The sequence below is a fragment of the Nicotiana sylvestris genome, chromosome 8, assembly GCF_000393655.2.
Source record: "Nicotiana sylvestris chromosome 8, ASM39365v2, whole genome shotgun sequence".
Classification (NCBI taxonomy): Eukaryota; Viridiplantae; Streptophyta; class Magnoliopsida; order Solanales; family Solanaceae; genus Nicotiana; species Nicotiana sylvestris.
Window position 1 is genome coordinate 65,732,568 of NC_091064.1, and position 20,377 is coordinate 65,752,944.

At 36.9% G+C, this 20,377-nt stretch overlaps 1 protein-coding gene across 1 annotated transcript; it reads left to right on the forward strand.

Moving 5' to 3' along the window:
• Positions 1-1,338, forward strand: LOC104230667 (uncharacterized). The gene is made up of 3 exons (XM_009783539.2): positions 1-403; positions 545-844; positions 1,124-1,338. The coding sequence occupies exons 1-3, from the start codon at positions 71-73 to the stop codon at positions 1,130-1,132; spliced, it is 642 nt and encodes a 213-aa protein (XP_009781841.1). The 5' UTR covers positions 1-70; the 3' UTR covers positions 1,133-1,338.
• The last annotated feature ends 19,039 nt before the right edge of the window (positions 1,339-20,377 follow it).

Sequence of the window (20,377 nt, forward strand, 5' to 3'; positions counted from 1 at the left end):
TCGACCTTTTCATTTCAACAAAAAGCATTCTCTTGAATATTGATATATAATAGGAAAAAGAAGCACAAGAATGAGCAAAAAGTTAGTGTTGCTCATGTTTTTAGTGGCTGCAACTTTATTTTGCAGCCACCAAGCATTGGCGACAGAAGAGGCCACTACCGACACGGAGATAGTCTCCTCGGTCAGTAGGTCGTGGCCATTCCCCCGCTGTTGTGATAGTGACAAACATAAGCTGAAAAAATGCATGACAAATACAACTTCCATAGACGATTGCTGCCCAACATTTAAGAGCATACTTGGTCGTAAATGTCCCTGCTATCGTTATGCCAATTACTTAGATAACCAAGCTTTGATTACTCTTGCTAGTTATTGTGATGTCAAGAATCCATGCATGTGTGAAAAGGTTAGTTATTGGTAGATTTTTTAGAAGGATTTAATTTATATATATATATACGGTAAATTAATGTATTTCAACCTATTATAGTAGGTTGCCTCTCTTACTTTTTAGTTTAATTTTTATATACTGGCAATGTAAACCTACCAGCAAGAAGACATGACAGAGGACGCCGATTCCACCTCCTCCGTCACGAGGCGATGCCCTCGTCCTCATCCACGACCACGTCCACGTGGTCCACGACCACAACGGAGCTGTTGTTCTGGGGATAAAGCAAAGATAAAGACTTGCATGACAAACACAACCTCCATAGATGAGTGTTGCCCAACATTCAAGAGTACTATTGGCCGTAGCTGTTCCTGCCATCGTTATGCCGAGCAGTTAGACAATCAAGCTTTAATTACTCTTGAGGCTTATTGTGATGTTACCAATACATGTAAGAAAGTGCAAGTAAGCACTCTACCTTTTTCTTCTTTGTCAATTTCTTTTCCTTATTTGTTGGTAGAGTCAGTGGCAGATACATAATAGGGTCGTGCTTCAGCAGACGCCAACGAATCTTATACATCTATGTATATGTAAAGAAAAAAAGAAGTATAAGTAGCGCTAAATATATTTATTTCAGAACTCAGTTTTTTCAGCTCATAATACAGAATATCCAAATCTTGGATCTGTCATAGCTGGTTAGGGTGCCAAATACTAATGCTTCATGCTGTATTTCTTGCGTTTCAGGTGATATAGCTTCCGCAGTAGGAGATTGGAGAAAATAATGTTACATGTTTAATATTAGTGAGACACGAGATGAATTCTAGCCCATTTCTCTTGAATAAAGTTTTGTAATCGTGTTTTATAAGTCATGTCATTTGGATAAAATGTACCATATGTACTCTTTGAATTATTGACAACACGATCAATTCCCTTTTCCATTTGGATAGGGTTAGGCCTCATTTCGTTAACAACCTTTACGTCCTCGTTAATTTTATGTTTTTGTTTGAGAGCACTATTACATCCTATCTTTTTTATTTTCTCATTGTTTATTTTTTTCAACTTTTTTTTCCTTCTATCATACCCTTGATCGTTTCACTCATCATCTTTATCACTCGTCATCTTCACCATATAACTTGGTAAAAAGCTTCATACATATGACATGATAGCGTACAACATAATTGATAAGTTATGCGATTACGGTTTTGATGATTTGTCAAACTTCGTGGAGGAACCAAATACAATTAGTTCCTTTGCGCCTATTGAGACATGCTCAGTTGTCTGGCCAAATTCTCAAGAAACTAGATAAGGAAATAAATAAGGGGACAGATGGGATCAGTTCCTCCACTGTCGTACAATCAACTCTATAGTTGTAAAAGTTGTTTCACTGTACCGACCGACAGCAGTGCATCGGCACAACCGCTACTGGTAGAGGCCAAACCAAAAGTTGTAATGTCCCTATCTCTTCACACATACTCTCACATATATAAACAACATTATACAAGGTTTGGCCTAACACTTGATAATCTGAAAAACCTATCATTCAAGTGCTAGCCGCCACTGTTTCATCCCGGCGCTCTCAAGAACAAAGCTGCTACAAACCAAGGACCAGATCCCAACACAAAAGATGTCTTGAGTCCTTAAGTTTATTGTGTCTTTGTCTTTTGTTCTTTACTTGCATTCCTACATGGCTTTTTAGAAGTATTTTGTAGGACTTCATTTAACCATTATTGTTTTGGTTGTTTGACTAGAGTTAGTCAAGAGTGTTGCTTTATAATATAATTATTGCAAAGTAATTACAATAGAGTTATTATAAGGGGTACGTTGAGAGATCAAGAATTTAATTCCTAGATTGAAATAGGTTGTAATTTGAAGTTTGCTCAGTTTAGTGGAGTTGAAATCCTACTAGGGTAGATCATGATTTTTAATCCTTTGAGCATGGATTTTTTTTTCATGTAAAGCATAAGTTTGGGAGAGAGTGAGGAATTTTAAAGATCAAGGCACTAAAAAGAAAAAAGAAATGATCTCTATGAAAAGAGAAGGCAAGAAAAGAAAAAGAACAAAAAGAAAATGCAAGAAAGAGAATAAAAGGAAGGGTTGATGGAATCAAAAAGAGGTAATTATCCCTAACATGAGCATCAAGGGAGAAAAAGAATAAAATGAACAAGAAAGAGTGATGTCAAAACTCTCTAACTCCCAAGAAAAAGAGAATATTTTTAAGAATTGGTAAATGAGAGCCACGAAATGAAAATGTGGAGTGCTTGCGGAAGGGTGTAACCACTTACCCATATGATATCCTACCCCAATCCAAAAGCCTTCATTACAATTCGAAAGAAGTCCTACTTGATTTTGAACCGAGTGAGCTTACATTAGTGGTGATATACATGAGGGGCAAGCCTATGGTACTTGAAGCCATATTTTTGACATTCTTTTGTGAGAGAAAAGTGAACCTTTCATTGATCTAAAGATTGAGTGCTAACTTTTGAAGTGAGCTTAGCAAATGGAAGGTAGAGGAGGAAGAGTTTGGGGTCCACCATGATCTACATGATGAACAAGAGTCCTTGATGAGTAAAGTCAATTCTTGAAGCTCAAATATTACATTAGAACTATATGGGCATGATATGTGATTTGTCATCTTATTGATAATGCATGAGTAGTGTGGGTAATTGTTGGTCCCAACTGAGTATGAATGGCTTACCATTGACTCTCTGAAATGACCTTTTAGTCAGAGGAGGTGGGCACTAATCTATTTGCTTCAGGACGAGCAAAGACTTAAGTTTAGAGGAGTTGATAAGTGTGAATTTTAACCACTTATTAGTACTTGTTTACTTTAGTTTTAGTCCGAAAGTGTTGATTTATGTTCCCAAAACTAATGAAAGTACGCAAATTACAGGAATGTTGGAGATTTGGAATCTAATGAAGAAATCTAACTCAAAAAGAGTGTTCCGACTCATAAGGCAAGAAGGGGCACAACATACCAAAAGTGCAATCCACAAAAATATTTTTGCAACCGCAGAAGAAAACGCGAACCACAGAATTCTCTCTGCGGCCACAGATCTGATGTTGAAGCTTAGAAGTTGATTGAAGAGAAATGAGGACCACACACAATTTGTGCGACCGCAGAACATGGTCACACTAACAAGAATTCAAAAAGTTCAGAGAGTGTGCAAAACATCCAAGACTGAAATCTTGCTAGAAGTGCGGACCACACATGGAATTGTGCGGCCGTAGAAGCTGAAGTGCCGCCGTAGATCAAATTGTGCGGCTGCAAAAATCCCTCAACCTGCAGACTCGAGCAAAGTGTGGACCACACATGGAATTGTGCAGCCGTAGAACTTCCCGAAGGGAATTTTTGTTAGCGAATTTTGGGTAACTATAAATAAATGGGAATCATTTTTTTAGGTCAAGTTTTGTAATTGTTTTAGTTGTAGCCGTTGTAGTTTACCATTTTTGGTAATTTGTGATAAATTTGGGTTAAAAATACATTAGTTTATCATTTTAATTTTATATTATGGCCTTAATTAGTGTTTCTTCTTTATTTTCTTCCATTTCTACTATGAGTAGCTAGATATCTACTAGGGGTGTGATCCAACCCTAGTGTGCGAACCCTATGTTAGTTATCAAATATATTTTATATACAACCTGTATATAATTATGTTAGTTACAGATATTTTGTATGTCTTTTCTATACCCGACATACAAATATATACAATTTATTTATGTCTTCTTCTTCGAATTTCAATATGAAATTTTAACTAAAATCACCTCAAATCTTTATCAAGTTCTCTCAAAGTTGAGATATAAATTTCAAAAAATATTCTCAATTATTTACAACAACATCCAATCTAAACAAATACCAAATTTGCAGAATTCAATTTTTTCAATTCAAAGATTTGAAACTTTTTAATGGCTGTCAATGACTATTCATTAAAGAGATGATGATGAGAAACTTGAAAGTATGCGGGTGAACAACGTGCTTGATATTTTCCAGTAATTGAGTATTTTGAAAATTTATTTTAATTGAGTATCTAGGGATGAGCAAGTTCAATGGTAGTGTCACGACCCCAATCTTCCTCCGTAGGATGTTGCGATGGCACCTAGTCTCTAAGACAAGGTAAGCCTAACACTTACTGAGTTAATAGCAAAATTCAACGAGCAACTAATAACTATGAAATAGCAATTTCTATACAAGCTTACAATCCCATAACCGGTAGTACAAGTCATAAGCTCTACTGAGTTTGATAAAAAATTCCTAAGTAGAACTGCTCCGAAATAAAAATAAAAGTACAAGGTAAAATTTCAGAAGGTGACTTCGAGACCTGCGAAAGCAACATCAGGTTTACCTTGAGTCTCCATAGAAATGGCCGATCAACTAGCTAATGACCGATAAACATCCGAGGTACCTGAATCTGCACAAAAAGATATGCAGAAAGCGTAGCATGAGTACACCACAACGGTACCCAATAAGAATCAAAATTCAAGACTAACCTCGGTGAAGTAGTGACAAGGGACAATCAAGACACCTACTGAACTAAACAATCTGAACAAATATAAATGTGAACTAGCAGAGGAAAATGTCAATACAGGGCTAAGCATGATAACAAGAACAAAACAATGCTTGTAATAGGAAACTAAGAGCAACAAATAGAAACATGAAAAAAACAGGTAATAACGCCGTAGATTAATCTGAACATAGTATTAGTCCAGTGAAACCAAATGAAGGAAAATAATTAACAACTCAATAAGAATAACCGCTTTCACACCAGATTTTTTCAAGAATTCTCACGAGGTACCAAACCTCATAATCATAGATCACAGTCCCAATTCATGAACCCTAATCACTTGACATCTTGTTGTGAGCATGTGATTTTTTTTCCTATATGAAATACTCCTATAAAATCAAAGAAAATAGATTTTTTTCAATTATTTTCCATTTTATAGGATTTTTGTAGGATATTTCGTTACTTGTTTGCATTTATGTGCATGTTTACTTTTGCTAAAATCATAAAAAATATCAAAAAATATCATGCTTGCATTTAGATTTTGTTTTTATATTTTTAGGATTAATTAGTTAATTATTTTTTTTATTAAAAATAAAAATCACAAAAAATGGCTCATTTTTACATTTTTTATTTTTAATTCTTAGATTAGTGATTTTTCTCTTTTAATTTAGGATCAAGTAATTGTTATAAATATTATAATTAGATAATTAGATTAATTTTACAAATTATATTAATTTAAGATTTAATTTAGGATTTTTATTAATTAAGGAAAATAAAAAAAAGAAAAAAAGAAAAAAGGATTAAAAAAGAAGGCTGGTTTAAGTTTGATTTGGTCAAATTCATATTAAGCCCAAATTCCCTCCGACCCAGGCCCAAACCAAGCCACCCGGTCCAAGCTCCCCCCACTGCACCACACGACCCCATTTTGTGACCACCAAATCCCATCTGTTGATCTCTTTTGATCGAACGTATGGGAACTGACCACTTCCCCCTTTATAACTGTCCGAACGCCTCCCCTATACCCTTCAGACCCCTCTCATTCTCATCTTCTCTAACCAAACCCTAGAAACCGCCGCCCTAAAATCCTCCGCCGATAACCACCACCGGAAATCGCCTCACGGAGGTTCCGGTGCTCCAAACCTCCCCAAATCGATACCATACAACCCCTGTCCCCTCATCTCCCTAAATCCATCATCTATTTCCCCAAAAACACCCTCAAATTCCCTAAATTTCAGCTCTAAAATTCAACCCCAAAACCCTAGTTCACCCAAATCACCCCAAAACCTCACCAGGCCATCTCCCCACTCCCCTCACCCCTAATACCCCACTGGTTTGCCCAAAAGACTTCTTAAATTCAAGGAATTTCAGATCAAAATTCTGGAAAGAAAAAAAAACTAAAAGGCTACACTAAGTTTTAATGGCTCAAACCTACATGAGTCAATTGCTTTTGACAAGTGCAATTGTTTCATGTGGGTTTGATTTGTTTTCAAACCGGACTTAATCCATTCAAGATCCGACCGGGTCCTCCGAGTCCAGTTATTCTTACATTAGCATAGGTAATTTCTTGTCACGACCCCGGTTCGCCCTCCGTGAACCATCGTAACGACACCTAGTCTCTACGACTAGGTAAGCCTAAAATGCAGAACATAAACCAAATTTGCGGAAGAAAATAATTTAAAACAGAAATAGAGTAATAAAACAACATTTAAAAGTGACGCTCGCATATACAATATTAACTCTTAAAACCAATACATTTTTCCAAAACCCGGAAACCCATGAATCACAAGCTAAAAGATACACAAGAAGCTCTAACTCCAGAAATGTCTAACCAAAAGGGGAATACTAAAGGGCTATACTATTACAGAAAGATAGAAAGGGACTCCTCGGTCTGCGGATGTGGCAGATATACCTCAAAGTCTCTACAGAAGCACCTCGCCTCAAGGATGATAAGACAGAGTGAAAGTACCTGGATCTGTACATGAAAAACATGCACAGAAGGGGCATGAGTACACCACAACGGTACTCAGTAAGTGCCAAGCCTAACCTCGGTCGGGTAGTGACGAGGAAGGTCAGGGCCCTACTGAGGTTAAATAAAATATAAGGTATAACAGTGTAGAATAAGACAGTATAATTAAGTGCAACAGTAAGAAATAATATAGAATAGAAAGAACAACAACAACTAGAACAGAGACAAAATAATCACGGAAAGGAAATACAACTCAACACAGAGATAATAACCAGGGTACCTTCCAGGATACCGTCCTGTAGTCCCAATTACATCTATCTAGTGGATCTCCCATGATACTGTCCCATAGTCCAACTATCAGTGCGTGGGGATCTATCGGAATCCCGATCCGTAGTCCCAAATATAAATACCCACTACTGGGGGAATCTACCGGGTACAATCCCGTAGTTCCATATAACTGTTCAGGGGTATCTACCGGAATCCCACATCCGTAGTCCCAATTAAACAGATAAGGGGAATCTACCAGAATCTCACATCCGTAGTCCCAAATAAACAGACAAGGGGAATCTATCGGAATCCCACATCCGTAGTCCCAAATGTAATTACACAGCAACATCAGGAAAATATTCAGAACTGTCAATTTCATATCTAGGCAAACAAGTAATTCTAGCCTAGCATGCTGCACGGACTTCAGGTAAAGCAGTTTGAGCAAATAAGGCAATTAGAACACTTAGACATGCTTTCCTAAGCTCACAACAGGCTTTAAATGCAGGTAATATGAACAGGAAAAGAACCATACTAGTAATTACTAAATGAAAACCAGATTTTCAACAATTAGCACAAGTACGCATTCGTCACCTCACGTACAAGGCATTTCAATTAACAGTAATACCAAATCTTAAGGGGAAGGCCCCCCACAAGGTTAGGCAAACCACTTACCTCGAACCGGCTCAAAATAAACTCGAAACCACGTTCTGGCCACGAGTACTCAACTCCAAATGGCCCAAATCTATTCAATTCAATTTGATAATGTAAATAACACTTCAAGTAACTGATTCTACAAAGAAATTCTAAGCTAATACGCAAAATTAGGTAAAATGACCCAAATGCCCCTCTGGCACACGTCTCGGAATCGGGTAAAATTTATATTTTCAGAATCCGCATACTCTCAAGAGTTCATGCATACCAAAATTCTCCAAATCTAAGGTCAAATTCCTAGTCAAAAGTCGAATTCTAGGTCTAAGAACTTTCTTCCAACTTTTCCCCAATTTTCATCTCCAATCCGAAATTAAATGATGAAGCTAACTATAGATTGATGGAATATAACTAGAAAGGGTTAAAGAATTGTTACCCACTGATATCCTCTTCAATTTCCTCTCAAAATTGCCCTCTCCCGAGCTCCAAATCAAATTTACAACTTTTGAAACTAAACCCTCGAAATTTTATATTTCTGCCCAACTGTTACCGCATCTGCGGTCCCGCTTTTGCGGAACAATGGTTGCATCTGCGACTTTCTCACTTAAAGCCTATCTTTCGCATCTACGATTAACCTTTCGCAGATGCGGGGCCACTTCTGCGGTAAAGCTCCCGCTTCTGTGGTCTCTGCTGGTTCTCCCTTTTTCCGCTTCTGCGGTCTCTCCGGCGCTTCTGCGACTCCGCACCTATGGAACCTAAACCGCAGGTGCAGTTATGACAGAAAACTAGCTGAAGCTGAAGCTGCAACTCCAAACTCCAAAATCCTTCCGTCAACCATCCAAAATCATCCCCAGGCTTCCGGGACCTCAACCAAAGGCACCAATAAGTCTAATACCACTGTCCAAACTTATACCAATCCTTAAAACACCTAAAACAACATCGAAACGATGAATCAACCACGGATTCAAACCTACGAACTCCAAAACTCTAGAAATATGCTTTCGATCAAAATATCTATCAAACCTCGTCTGAATAACCTAAAATTTTGCACACACGTCACATTCAACACTACGGAACTACTGCAACTTCTGGAATTCCATTCCGACCCTCGAATCAAAATCTCACTATAGAACCATAAACTTCAAAATTCGACCTTTCGTATTTCAAGCTTAAATTAGCTACGGACCTCTAAAACACAATCCGAGCACGCCCCTAAGCCCGAAATCACCAAACGGAGCTAACGGAACCATCGAATTTCCATTTCAAGGCCGTATTTACACTGTTCTGACTACGATCAATTTTCCAACACTTAAGCTCTCATTTAGGGACTAAGTGTCCCAAAACTCTTCGAAACTCAAAACCGAACATCCCAGCAAATCAAAATAGCAGAAATAAACTTGGAGAAAGTAGTTAATAGGGGATCGGGGCATAAATTCTTAAGACAACCGGTCGGGTCATCACATTTCTTGCACTGTTTCGATTTCTTTTCTTTGCTGTTTTTTTTTTTTTTTGACTTTCTTCATGTTGTTGTTCTGTTTGTAGCTGCATGATTTAGGTTTCTTATTTTATTCAGAATTATTTGTTTAAAATTGGTTTAGCTTGTGTCCAGTTAATTTAATTTAAAATCAGCATGCTAGTTTCCTTTTGTTGTTTTGATTCCATGATATAATGATGTTAGTTTGGTTCAATGAGTTTAATTCTTAGAAAATGGCTCATTATTGATTAAGTTTGGACTCATGCTAGTGTTAGGTTCAAATGTTTCTGTTATTCTGTCTCATTTCTGATTTCAGTTCGTGATAAAAGAATTTAGGTTTAGTTAAAGGTTTAATTGAATTAGGATTTGTGCCATTTGATCTTTATTTCCATTTAATTCTGGTTTGATGTTGTTTGCCTTAGTTTGTAAATCAATAGAAACTTATAGGGACCTAATTGAGTTAAAATAAAACTTGAGGGAACTTTAGAGCCTAAAAATGAATATCTAGGAAAGAGGAAGTTTCTAGAAACTGTACAACTGTCCTAGCTATTGTAAAAAGATGCTGAAAATAGGATAAGAGGGACAGTTGCACCAAGGGCTGTGAGAAAGGACAGTACTATTTTCAGAATTAGGATAAGGAATATTCCCAAAATATACCCTCCATAAGTAGCCTATATATGTAGTCTATTTCATTCTGAAAAGATCAGATTTTAAAAACCCCTAAAAATACTCTCTGAAAAAGTTCAACTGTTGTGTTCTTAGAAGCTGATTCTTTTTCTTTTAGCAAAAAACACTCAAAGAACTCCTTAATTTTTCTAGTCTTCATAAGCTGAAAATATGGTTTGAAAGTGAAGGGTTTTTCCTGGTTTTCTCTTTTGGGTTTTTCTGTTGGTTAGCTGCTATTGAAATCTGATTTTGATTCTTGGTTGCTGGTCTGTTTGGGTTTCTGCTGCTGCTCCTTTTCTTTTGAGTTTTCAACCAGTTTTTCATCTTATACTTGCTGGTTTTTATTGCTGTTCATTCAAGGTTCTACCTTCAGTTCTTCCTGATGTACTGCTGTTTCCTTTTCTGAAATGATATACTAATAATGAGCTTGTACAATGAAAGAGTTTTTTATGTGATGTTTGATTGATTTACTATGAATGAAATTGAATTCATTGTTGAACAAGACTCTTACTGTTTGGTCTGTTTCTATTAGCCAAATGCTCTAGGTTTTAAAGCTTATCCTGAATGCTGTTTTTATTAAAGTCATGCTATCTTCTCTTATTTCTTTCAAGTGAATAATGTTTGTTTTCTTTAATGTCACTTAAGGCTGTAATGAACTAGGTTTTAATTTCGTGAACTAGGATACAAAACAACTGTATTAGGATTTTAATTATGTTGTTGTTATACTTTTTTTTATAAACAATAGTGGTGTAAAGGGGCCAGGTTCTGAGCCCACTCGATAGAGTTAAAGGGCCGTTTCCTTGATTAAATAGGGCTGAATTTGAAGCCCAGATGAATCTGGGTCTAGGCCATTGGGCCTAGGCCCTAAGCCCAAACTTTGATTCAGTTGTAGGAGTTCCCTTTTATTATAAATCATTGTATAAATGTATGCTTTTCTTTTATCTTGCAAATCATGTGATTAATTTTCAAACTAGAATTGTGTTAATCTTTGAATTTTGTTTCTACTTAAACAACGAATTGAAAAATATAATTGTTATAAATATCCAAGTATGGTTAAAGGTAGAGATGGATAGGCCCATCTAGAAAACATGTAGAAACTGAGCCCGCCTAAATATAAGCCCAATGTGGGCCATTTGATTCGGACTCAGCAAGACGCCTCTGAGTCCCTTTCTTCTGGGCCAAACTCCAACCCAATACAACTTTAAGATTGCTGATTCCCTTTAAATAAATAATTAATCGGCTACTGCTAGCCCAAACCCCTTTTCAAAGTTGATTAAAAGGCTTAGTTTTTCACCTTAAACATGTCTTTGATTAAAAGCTTCTTAGTGAATTTCAAATTAAGATTAAAATATGAGTATCCTTAGTTTTGCTTAAGTGAAACACAAACCTTGTAAAATAAATCGAGGTGTGCCATACACAAATAAAAATCCATAAGCTTTGGCCCTCACATTAATATTAACTTAGTATCGAAAACACCCTTGAACGTCCATCACTTGCTTTAGGCGTATTTTATAATAAATCATCGTGGCTATGGGTACGGTTCCTGTGGCATAGTCATGATACCTAATTCCCAAAATCGGGGGTACATTTTATGTAACCCGATCATAACAACTTCGAATATTAATAAAATAAATATGTCGTGAATCGCGGGTGCATTTCATGTAGCGTGATTCGTGGCGTGTTCCGAAACAAACAAGTGTACGACAATCGCAACTTATTAAAGAAATAAATCCATAAATCCTAAAAGTGGTTGAATTAAATAAAATCGGTTATAAAGTTAAAAATGCACAATAGGTTTAAAACATATATTTAATCAGGTAATCAGGCCAATTATTAATAGTTTAAGCAACCGTGCTAGAATCACGGAACCCGGGAATGCCTAACACCTTCTCCCGGGTTAACAGAATTCCTTACTTTTTGTAGACTTTAAAAATAAAGTCTAAATTTCCTCGATTTGGGATTTAAAATAAACCGGTGACTTAGGACACCAAAATAAACTATTCCAAGTGGCGACTCTAAAAAATTAAATAAAATAATCCCATTTCGAATAATGTCACTTTAATTGAAAAAACTCACTTATATACTCTCGGGTGTAAAGAGGAGGTGTGACAGCTCTGGCGACTCTGCTGGGGATCGAACCCAGAATCTCTAGTTCAAGGTTCAAGAATTCGAGCTTAGAATAACTGTTATACTTGGCTTTATTTATTATTTTGATTTTTACATGTTTGAGCCTAATGTGCTAAATGCTGCTTTTTACAGCTTTGATATTGTTTGGATTGTATATAAATAGTTACGAAACCCTTCTTCTCTCTGAGTCTTCTAAATCATCTGGGAAGTGTGCACTTCGTGTGACTTCTCTTCTGTTAGAGTCATATCCCAATTTTAGAATGAGGTTCAAACAAGTTGCAACACTGGTGAAGCTTCTGTATTCTCGGTACGCTGTCCCCCGGCTCGAGCTGTCCGCTCGGGTAAGCTAGGTCTAGAACAATACATCCAGGTTTTTAAACCTAGTATAACACAGCCTCATGCCGGATCCCTAGTAGGAATGCTTGTTTGCATCACGTGCATTTGACTTTGGGGACTCAACACAGGAGTTGGGTCCGTCTAGGACAGGTGTACCTGAAATAAAAAGACCATCTTGATGCGTTGTACTTGCTGCTTGTACACTTATTTGCTGCGGATTGCATGTTGACCGACTTCTAGAATAAGGGAGAAAAGTTGGAAAAATCAAATTGAGGTATGCAAGAGCAAATTACCCGTCTTTGGAAAATCTGGTGTCAAAAATATACCGAAACTCTGCCGAAATTTTGAAAAAAAAAAGAAAGAGAGAGAAAAGGAAAAGAGAAAAAGGAAAATTGTTTCAAAAAATATTTTATGTTTTTCTGTTGCGTCAAAATTTCCCGAACTACGCAAGTTTGATTCCCACCGGATGTGGGATATGTCACACCTCCTTTTTCCGTACCCGAGAGGGTACAAGGGAGTTTTTTCCAATTAAAGGACAATCGAAACGGGATTTATTTATTTATTTCAGAGTCGCCACTTGGGAGATTTAGGGTGTCCCAAGTCACCAATTTAATCCCGAATCGAGGAAAAGAATGACTCTATATTACAGTCTGCGTACCAGAAATCTGGATAAGGAATTCTGTTAACCCGGGAGAAGGTGTTAGGTATTCCCGAGTTACGTGGTTCTAGCACGGTCGCTCAACTGTCATATTCGGCTTGATTATCTGATTTTATACAAATGTGAGCTTATGTGCAAATTTTATCTTTTTACCGCTTTCATAATTATTATTTTACGAGAATTGCAACGTCGTGAAAACATATCTCGAACCACGTTACATCAATGCACCCGTGGTTATTGACATATCTCGACTCGATTGAGATTTGGATTTGGGTCACATAAATGTGCACCCGAGTTAAGGAAAATAAATTATTAAAGGCGCGCCTAAAGCAACTAGCGTATAGTCATTTTGGGAAGACCGTAAAATTCGCTAAACGGCCTGTCCCGAATTCTAAGTATTTTAATATATACATTTAGAGGGCCCCGCAGCTTGTGCATTTTTGTTTGTCGAGGCTCGTCTCATCCATTATTTAAAAAAAAAAAATTGCAACGTCATGGAAGTGCATCTCAGACCACGTCACAATCAATGTACCCGTGATTAGAGACACATTTCGATTCCGTTGAGATTTGGATTTGGGTCACATAAATGTGCACCCGAGTTTAAAGAGATAACGTTATTAAATACGCGCCTAAAGTGACTAGCGTATCATTATTTTAGGAAGGCCGTGGAATTTTGCTAAACGGTCCATCCCGAAGTCTAAGCAATTTTAAAGCAAATATTTACTGAGGGCCCCGCGATTTTTGTATTTTTCGGCGAGGCTCATCTCATTTTTATTTTTAAGGATAAACCTACAGTGACTACATTTTTTCTATTAAGTTTGTCTCTAAAACAAAAGAAAATACCTCAATTAATTACATGCTGAAAAGATGTAACTTATTAGTTATTAGTTTACGGTTAATGCGAATGGAAAATTGCGATCGAGTTTGTTCAAAGAAAAACTGCTTTCATTCTATATTCTTTTATTCAATAATACTAGAACATGAGATTGACACACCATAATATCAAAACAGATTAACTATTTTTCGATTAATTTAAACTAACATTATTATATGAAGAAGTTATACATATGTAACCTTATTACTCATTAATCAATCAACTACATTTTTATACAAAGAGAGGAAAATTAATATTCAAACACAAATCTAAACAGGAGGAGTTCAACAGAAACAAAGCCTGATTAATATTTCATTTTTTCCGTTTCAAGCCAAGAGTGTACAAATGTGTACCTGGAAATGGCAGTACAAGAAGAAAAGAAGTAGGAGAGTAGTATGTAACACAGCAACATACAGCAGCAGAAAGCCCAACACAGTAGCTTCAACACCTCAGTCCAGAAATCCCAGCAACACGGAGAAAACTAGTAAAAATGGAGAACACAAATAGTGCGGAAATCTCTCTTTATTTTTTCTTTCTAGATTTGAACTCTCTATGGTGTTCTTCCACTCTCAATATTTCAGAAAATTTGTTTCTATCTTTTTTACTCTCTCCAAAATGAATTCTGTCCCTGTATATTCTATGTATCCAGAGTGTATATCGAGTGTATACTGCTCTCTCCGCCCCCTCTTTTCTTCTTCTCTCTTATCTAGTTTTTCCTCTTTTTTTCTCCCCTTCTTCCTAAATTTTCTCTTCTATTTATAGCAAAATTTTCGAAATTTTCAGATTTGTTTTTTATTATTTTATTATTTTTTAATTAAAAGAAATCCCACTTACAAATTGCTTTTATTTTTTTAGAAAAAGAAATCTCACCTTTATTTACTTTTATTTTTAAAATTCCAACTTTAATTACTTTATCTTATTTAAAATCCCACTTTTTATTTTTTTAAAAGAGAATCTCACTTTATTTAACTTTTCTTTAAAAAACAAATCACTATCTTTTCTTTTTCTTTTAAAAATGCTACTTTCAATTACTTTAAATTTTTTAAATTTTCAGATACCTTTATATTTATTTTTTAATTCCAACCTTCTTTTACTTTTAAATTTTTTTAAAAATTTCCACAAAACTTTTTATTTTTTTTAAAATTTTCTACATTCTTTTATTTTTTTTTTTAAAAAAAGAAAGAGAATTTCACCTATTTTTACTTTTATATTTTTTTATTCAATACTTCCCTTTTCTTATTTTTTTTAAATCATTCCCGAAATTATTATATATTTTTTTAAAAAAATAAAAATAAAATAAAATAAAATATTTTCGGATTTTTTATATATAAAAAAAACAAAAAATAAAACTATTAATAGTGATTATTCACCTTTTAATTTTTTTTTTTGGTTTTGTTTTGTGTTGGACAAAAATGAAGAAGGGGTGTTGGGTTAATGGAGCGGACCGGGTCGACCCGGTTTGAAGTGGACCGGGTCATGGGGAAAGTTGGGCAATTATTTGGGCCTGTGGTTTGAAATTGAAGAAGTGGCCCAATCCGATTTTTCTTTGTATTTTTGTTCTCTTTTCTTCTTTTATTTTTCTAAAACTAAATTATAAAAGTACTTAAATTATTATTAAGAACTAAATTAAGTTATAAAAGCGCAAATTAACTTCCAATAACAATTAACACACAATTAAGTAATAATTAAGCATAAAATTGTTCATTTGGACATTAAATGCTAAAAATGCAAAAGATGCCTATTTTTGTAAGTTTTAATTTTTGTAAACAAATTTAATTACTAACAATTGTAGAATTAAATCCTACATGCAAAAATGCGACATATTTTGTATTTTTTATTAATCAAATAAACATGCATAGACAAACATACAAATAGTTACACAAAATATCACAAAATATCACAAAAATTGCACACCAAGAAAAATTATTTTATTTTTGAATTTTTTGGGAGTAATTCTCATATAGGGCAAAAATCACGTGCTTACAGCTGCCCCTCTTTGCCCGGAGACACGAAGGGTTTTCGTGCAAAGATAAAGCGAGCGATTTTTGCCCATCCGAGTACTCCGTGTGAAGCATTTTTTTGAAAAAGATTTGACCGAACCTTTGCTTCAAAGGTTTCCTACATATCCTGGGCTAAACAGGAATCAGGTCAATGTAGTTCGGGAAGTTTTTGGTAGCTGGGACTACCGTGGGACTGCGATGTTACTGTTGTTGCATGCTGTTATCACTGCTTACCGATCTCCTTGTTACACCGTGCTTAAAAGAAAACAAGAAGCTAGGCTAGACTAAAATTTGTTCTTGTTGCCTTGCTTTCTTGTCGGCTTGTGTTTCCTTCGGTGCTTTTCTTCCTTGAATTTTGGAATGATACTGGCCCTTTGCTTTTCTGAATACCAGTTTTCATCATTTTGCTCGGTCCGCTGGGGACATGACTTTCTTCATCAAGCTTTTCGGCGGTTCCTCTGGTGGGTACGGCTTTCTTCATCAGACTTGTTATGTTGGGCATGATTTAATGTTCACCAGCTGCTTCTTTCAAGACGCGTCATTTCTTCCTTTTGACTCATGCGCCTGAATTTGTGCTGGGACATCTTGTTGCAACCTTCTATTTCCCGGTGCTGGGGATTTTTATTGTTTCCTGCTGGGGATTCTTGTTGTAACCCTCTATTTTATTGTTTTCTGACTTGATCTTGAAATGTATGCCTCTATTATATGGGCGGGCTCCCAACTTCAACGCTTGTAATGAAAAAGACTGAATGTATTCCCGCATTATACTGGTGGGCGACCTAGAACATGAATGTATTCCCGCATTTTACTGGTGGGCGACCTAGAACAGAATGTATTCCCGCATTTTACTGGTGGGCGACCTAGAACAGAAAGTATTCCCGCATTTTACTGGTGGGCGACCTAGAACAGAATGTATTCCCGCATTTTACTGGTGGGCGACCTGGGCGGGCTCCCAACTTCAATACTAACTTAGGAGGAAATGCCTCTCCTATGGGTAAAACTAAACTTATGAGGAAATATCTCTCCTATGGATAAAATAAACTTTAGGAGGAAATGTATCTCCTGTGGGTAAAACTAAACTTTAGGAGGAAATGTGTCTCCTATGGGTAAAACTAAACTTAGGAGGAAATGCATCTCCTATGGGTAAAACTAAACTTAGGAGGAAATGTGTCTCCTATGGGTAAAAGTAAACTTAGGAGGAAATGCATCTCCTATGGGTAAAATGAACTTAGGAGGAAATGCGTCTCCTATTGGTAAAGGCGTGGAATATATTCCCTTGTTATACAGGTGGGCGCCTAAAATATGAAATGGACAGACAAAAAGTATTCCTCTCGTTATACAGGTGGGCGCCTGGCTTCAACAACAATTTAGAAAATAAAATCCTATTCGAGGGCGGATGAACCCAAAATATCCTATTCGAGGGCGGATGAACCCAAAATATCCTATTCGAGGGCGGATGAACCCAAAATATCCTATTCGAGGGCGGATGAACCCATCTATCCTATTCGAGGGCGGATGAACCCAAAATATCCTATTCGAGGGCGGATGAACCCAAAATATCCTATTTGAGGGCGGATGAACCCAAAATATCCTATTCGAGGGCGGATGAACCCAAAATATCCTATTCGAGGGCGGATGAACCCAAAATATCCTATTCGAGGGCGGATGAACCCAAAATATCCTATTCGAGGGCGGATGAACCCAAAATACCCTAGTCGAGGGCGGATGAACCCAAAATACCCTATTCGAGGGCGGATGAACCCAGAATATCCTATACGAGGGCGGATGAACCCAGAATATCCTATTCGAGGGCGGATGAACCCAAAATATCCTATTCGAGGGCGGATGAACCCAAAATATCCTATTCGAGGGCGGATGAACCCAAAATATCCTATTCGAGGGCGGATGAACCCAAAATACCCTATTCGAGGGCGGATGAACCCAAAATACCCTATTCGAGGGCGGATGAACCCAAAATATCCTATTCGAGGGCGGATGAACCCAGAATATCCTATTCGAGGGCGGATGAACCCAGAATATCCTATTCGAGGGCGGATGAACCCAGAATATCCTATTCGAGGGCGGATGAACCCAGAATATCCTATTCGAGGGCGGATGAACCCAGAATATCCTATTCGAGGGCGGATGAACCCAGAATATCCTATTCGAGGGCGGATGAACCCATCTTCAAAAACTTGGAATTGTCTTACCTCCGACTGTCTTTCTTAGAATCGTGTTGTCTTGCTATCTCTTAAAACTTGAATTGATTTCCTCGTTCCTTCGAGAAAATTTTCGACAAATGGCAGAAAATTTTCTGCCCCAGTGTTGGTGCTTTTCCTTGTGGCATGTTTTTTCGCCATTAACAAGATTTCCTTTTCCTGCTTCAAATCAAAGAAAATTTGTTAGTTTTAACACATGGTGAGTGGTCGTGCCACTCCTGCTGGGGATGGTTTTTCCCTTTCCCTCTTCCCCGCTCTGTGCTTCATTACGCTATCAAAACTTGCTGGGGATGAATTTTCCTTTTCTTCCTTCCCCACTCTGTGTTTGCGACCAACTTCTTTTCACTTTATCGCCTTATCTTTGGCCTATTGTATTCGCCTTTTGCTTTGCATCATTTTGGCAACTGGTAGTAAACTCTGAAAATCCTTTTCAAAAACAAACTGTTGGGGAGGTAAAATCTTTAAACCAAGAAATGAAAAAGTGAAGAATTTCAAAAATAGAAAAAGAAGAAGAAGTCTTTCTGAACAAAATGTTGGGGAAAAGGAAAGAAAAGAACTTATCTGAATGATATAACTGATCCCAACGATCATGTCACGCATTCCGGATTAATCAACCCAGTCTATTTGTATCAATCAACCCTTCGGACGGCCTCATGTTGCTGGGGATAAACAGGCACTCAACTCTTTGCCAAATGTGGATCCTTCCCGCCAATCTTGTCTTGTCGCCTCATAGTGCCCTTCGAGGGGTTTTCACTAATAAGACTCTCTCATTTCTCTCAACTCCCGTCGCCTTATGGTGCCTGTGAAGGTTTTCACCAATAAGACTCTCTCATTTTATTTTATTTTTCAGCTGGGGATTGGAGTGCTGCCGATATGACTCTCTCTGTTGGGGGATTCTTTCGGCTATCAATTCATTTCTAGCTTATGATCTTCTTCTTTGCTGGGGATCAGAGTGTTTTTCCCGACTTCCATTTGCATTGACTTAGCACTTCTCAGTACTGATCGGGAGGTCTTTTTTTGGACATCAATAAGGGTTTTGTGTATGGCTGAAAGGAGAAAGGGTATCCAAAGTTCAAAAATAATTTTTAGGGGTAAGATAGTACAACTCTTGGAATCAAACTTTCTTGCCAAAATTACAAGCGCCAACTTCTACCCCAGTTTTTCTTGCTTGGGGATTTTTATTTTGTCACACTATGTTATATTATGCACACTATGACCGAGCCGTGAGGCGCCTACGTATCCTCTTCGAGGAATCAGGTCAAACGTAGTTCCCAATTCCTTTGTTTTTTTTTGTGTGTGACTTTTCTTTTGTTCTTATTATCATTACTTTTTTTTTCATTTTCATTACTGATTCCAAAAGAGGGGTATGAAAGAATAAATAAGGCTCAAAAGGGGAAGCAAAGGTTAAAGTGTTTGGATAGAAGAAAGAATTGCCTCCGTCATTTCATTCTCTGATAAATGCTAAATACAAACAAACAACAATTACAATCATACATAATATCTCTTAACTGCGTCAGAATTGATAGCCATGTCGACGCATTTCCCTTAGATATTTGTTGATCACAAAGCGTCATTGGGCTTGCTCTGTTTAGATTGCAATAATCAACACACACCCGGATTTTCCATCTCCTTTTTTTTTTTACACTGGCACCACATTAGCCAACCAATCAGGATATCGAGCGACCCGAATAACCTTAGTGTTCAGCTGTTTGGTTACTTCTTCCTTAATCTTCACACTTACGTCGGTTTTGGACTTCCTAAATTTTGCTTGACGGGGTGAAATGTTTGGTCAGTGGGCAATTTTTGAACCACTAAATTGGTGCTTCAACCCAGCATGTCGTCGTATGACCATGCAAAATGTTTTGAATTCAGTAAGTGCTTTGATTAGTTCTTCCCTGATGTTTGGTTCCATATAGACGCTTATCTTAGCTTCCCTGATGTCATCCGCATCCTCTAGATTGACAGCTTCCGTGTCAGTTGGGCTCTTTTTTCAAATTGGCTCAACTCTCTGTTAATTTCTTCGAAGGCTTCATCCTTATCGTATTCCGACTTATCATCACAATCTTGTACTATAAGTTCGAAATCAAATTGATTTTTTAGACTAGGTTGAAGATCCGTCGTGCATGCCATGTCATTAGAACCAGTATAAAGAGAACTGTTCAGAAGAGAAAAATAAGAAGAAAAATTAAAACAAAATAAGGAATGAGAAAAAAAACTTTCACTTTATTAAAATACGGGATAGCAAGGTTTCACACTTTGGCGAG